The sequence below is a fragment of the Limulus polyphemus genome, unplaced genomic scaffold (assembly GCF_000517525.1).
Source record: "Limulus polyphemus unplaced genomic scaffold, Limulus_polyphemus-2.1.2 Scaffold7970, whole genome shotgun sequence".
In the NCBI taxonomy this organism is placed as follows: Eukaryota; Metazoa; Arthropoda; class Merostomata; order Xiphosura; family Limulidae; genus Limulus; species Limulus polyphemus.
Window position 1 is genome coordinate 20,682 of NW_013673580.1, and position 2,744 is coordinate 23,425.

At 33.7% G+C, this 2,744-nt stretch overlaps 1 protein-coding gene across 1 annotated transcript in view; it reads left to right on the plus strand.

Annotated features, from left to right (window-relative positions):
• LOC106475016 (peregrin-like) overlaps positions 1-1,554 on the plus strand; it is a gene marked incomplete at its 3' end in the record, with an annotated part of 18,784 nt that extends 17,230 nt beyond the window's left edge. The window contains exon 7 of the mRNA XM_022379238.1: positions 1,392-1,554. Coding sequence (XP_022234946.1) covers positions 1,392-1,554 — 163 coding nt within the window. The remainder of the gene's footprint in view (positions 1-1,391) is intronic.
• Between the last annotated feature and the right edge of the window lie 1,190 nt (positions 1,555-2,744).

A 2,744-nucleotide genomic window follows, 5' to 3' on the forward strand; every position in this document is an offset into this window, starting at 1 on the left:
ATATCTTTTGTTGAGACTATAACTATCCATGTCTTGTGTCTCACTTGGTTGTCTTTCTGTTTTAGTAAGGTCATATCTTTTGTTGAGACTATAACTATCCATGTCTTGTGTCTCACTTGGTTATCCTTCTGTTTTAGTAAGGATGTATCTTCTGTTGAGAAGATAACTATCCATGTCTTGTGTCTCACTTGGTTGTCCACCTGTTTAAGTAAGGACATATCTTCTGTTGATAATATAGTTATCCATGCCTAGTGTCTCACTTGGTTATCCTTCTGTTTAAGTAAGGACGTATCTTCTGTTGATAATATAACTATCCATGTCTTGTGTCTCACTTGGTTATCCTTCTGTTTAAGTAAGGACGTATCTTCTGTTGATAATATAACTATCCATGTCTTGTGTCTCACATGATTTTTTAATGTTTTCTGAAACTGTCTTGTGACAAAATTTTGGAAATTTCATAGACTTAAAAAAATCTTATAAATTCTAAAACAAATCAAAGGACAGGTGATGCAGGCGCTTGATTTACATTGGTCGAATAGATTTATAACACTTGGAGGACGATACAACAGAACTTCCATTCTTCAGAATAACAATCACATTTATTTCAAACAGGGAATTTGTAGATTCAATAACAATGGTTTGTTTGTGGAATGGCAGTAGAATAGTTTATCAGTTGTTTAAAATGTACATACAAAACTGGTAAATAGTGAATTTTATATTTTTCCAACTAAAACTTACTAACAGTCTGCTTTTGTATCATAAACTTGGTGTCTGTTAGTACTTCATATAAATTTATTTTAAATCTTGAAAGTTACTATTTATAACTTTCTTGATAACAAGTTAAGACAGCTATCATTAGGTTTTCTTCCAAGTTGTAGTTTATGCATCTCAATAATTAAAAAAAAAGGTTAAAATGGGCAGCAACTGTATAGGTCAGAGTGATACTTGAGTAGGAATCATCTACTAAAGTAGCTCAGGTGGAAAGGATGATATTTGTAAAAAAGTTCCATCTTCAAACTGAAGACAAACTGGTTTTGTAGATAAGTCTTCAAGTAACACTCTGAACTCAACAGTCTCTACTCATTTTAGCCTTTTTTTTTGTTCATCATGAAGACTGCCTAAAGTAGCTATAACTGAACTGTTTGTTTCTCTACCTTCTAGAGGTGTCTCCAACGAAATAGAGCTGCTTGTGTGATGATGAGATCTGTCATCATTGTACTAAACAAGATATAATAGGTTCTGTTGTGGAGCAAAGAAATTTAATTCACATCTGTCCAAAACTGCTTTAGGAAGAGAATGTTATTCCGTGCATCAGATATTTGTTTTGTTTAAAGTTTTAAGCTGTGGTTACTACAACAAATGAACACACATAGTTATTGTAATTTTCATAGACTAACCAAGGTAGCAGCGATGATTTCCATGCCAAAGAAACACCAGTTTCTACAGAGGTTGCTAGGATACTGGACCTTGAAGAGACAGAATCGAAATGGAGTACCTTTGCTAAGACGATTGCAAATAGCTCATCAGACTCGTCGGGATCAGGTTTGTTGGCCTGTGAGTTTTGTATTTGTTTTTTAAAAGACAGAAGAAATAATGAGAATTTAGTTTATTATACTAAGTTTAAATATACTTATGGTGCAGGGCTATTGTCAAGATACAGATTCATCAGATAAAGCATGACTGAACGTTTCGACATGGACTATAACAAGGTGGCGGGTCTTCAAAATTGGTTTAATATAACATACTCAACCTCTGTGCCTGGTGACCATGTACCTTGCCAATAGCCCTGCAGAAGAGTTTTCACTGAAAAAAAGGCTCCATGAATATTACTTGAGGAGATAAAAAAATAACATTCAAGTTACACATGTTTACGTGCAAGATTAGCAATTCTACAACTTATAAGTAATATACTTTATCTTCATGCAGATGGACAGGTACAAGAAAACATGTTTCTATGAAAGCTACACACAGAAAACAACAGACGTTATTAACCATACAGATTTGTCTCTTGTCCTAACAATTATTTAATTGTCAATTTAAACTTATTTATCATTATTTTAACTTTTATACTTTTTATTATGTTAATTTTGATGCTGTAAATGTAGAAGTTGGCTGTCTCACAGACTCAACGAACAATGCTCAAGTGAAATACAGCTTTTACATCACTTATTTATTGTTAAGTATATTTGTGTATCAAAGAATCTTTGTTCTTTTAACAACAAAGGGTTCCCAATTATGCAAATACTTCAAGATGTTTTTGAAGTTAACACATCAAAGAACAATAAGTTATCAGACTGCTATTTCTTCAGCGTGAACTCACGTTCCATTGCAAAAGGTGCTGTCATGTCAGAAACACAGTACTACTCCTCCCTGTATACTTTCCATAATCTCTTCGGTGTATGAGAACATTGGTTTCCCGTTTCAGTAATTGTACATAAATCTATAGGCATTGTTTCTGATGACTTGAATGGTATATCTTCACGTGGAATAGTATGAATACCTGTTTCATTCTCCAGCTGTTTGAGGTATTTAATGGATGAATGGGAGGTATGACCAAATTCCTTATCTTGGTGAATCCATACCATGTTGGCCATGTTTTCTTAGAGACTGTTTGCGATTGTGTTGGTTACTATTGCCTCATACATATGGATGTTTTTGCTGCTTATCTTTGTGTTTGTGGATTCTCACCTGAAGCTCTGAGTTGATCAGTATTCCTGTGTTTTACAATTCCATTAAGTACAAGT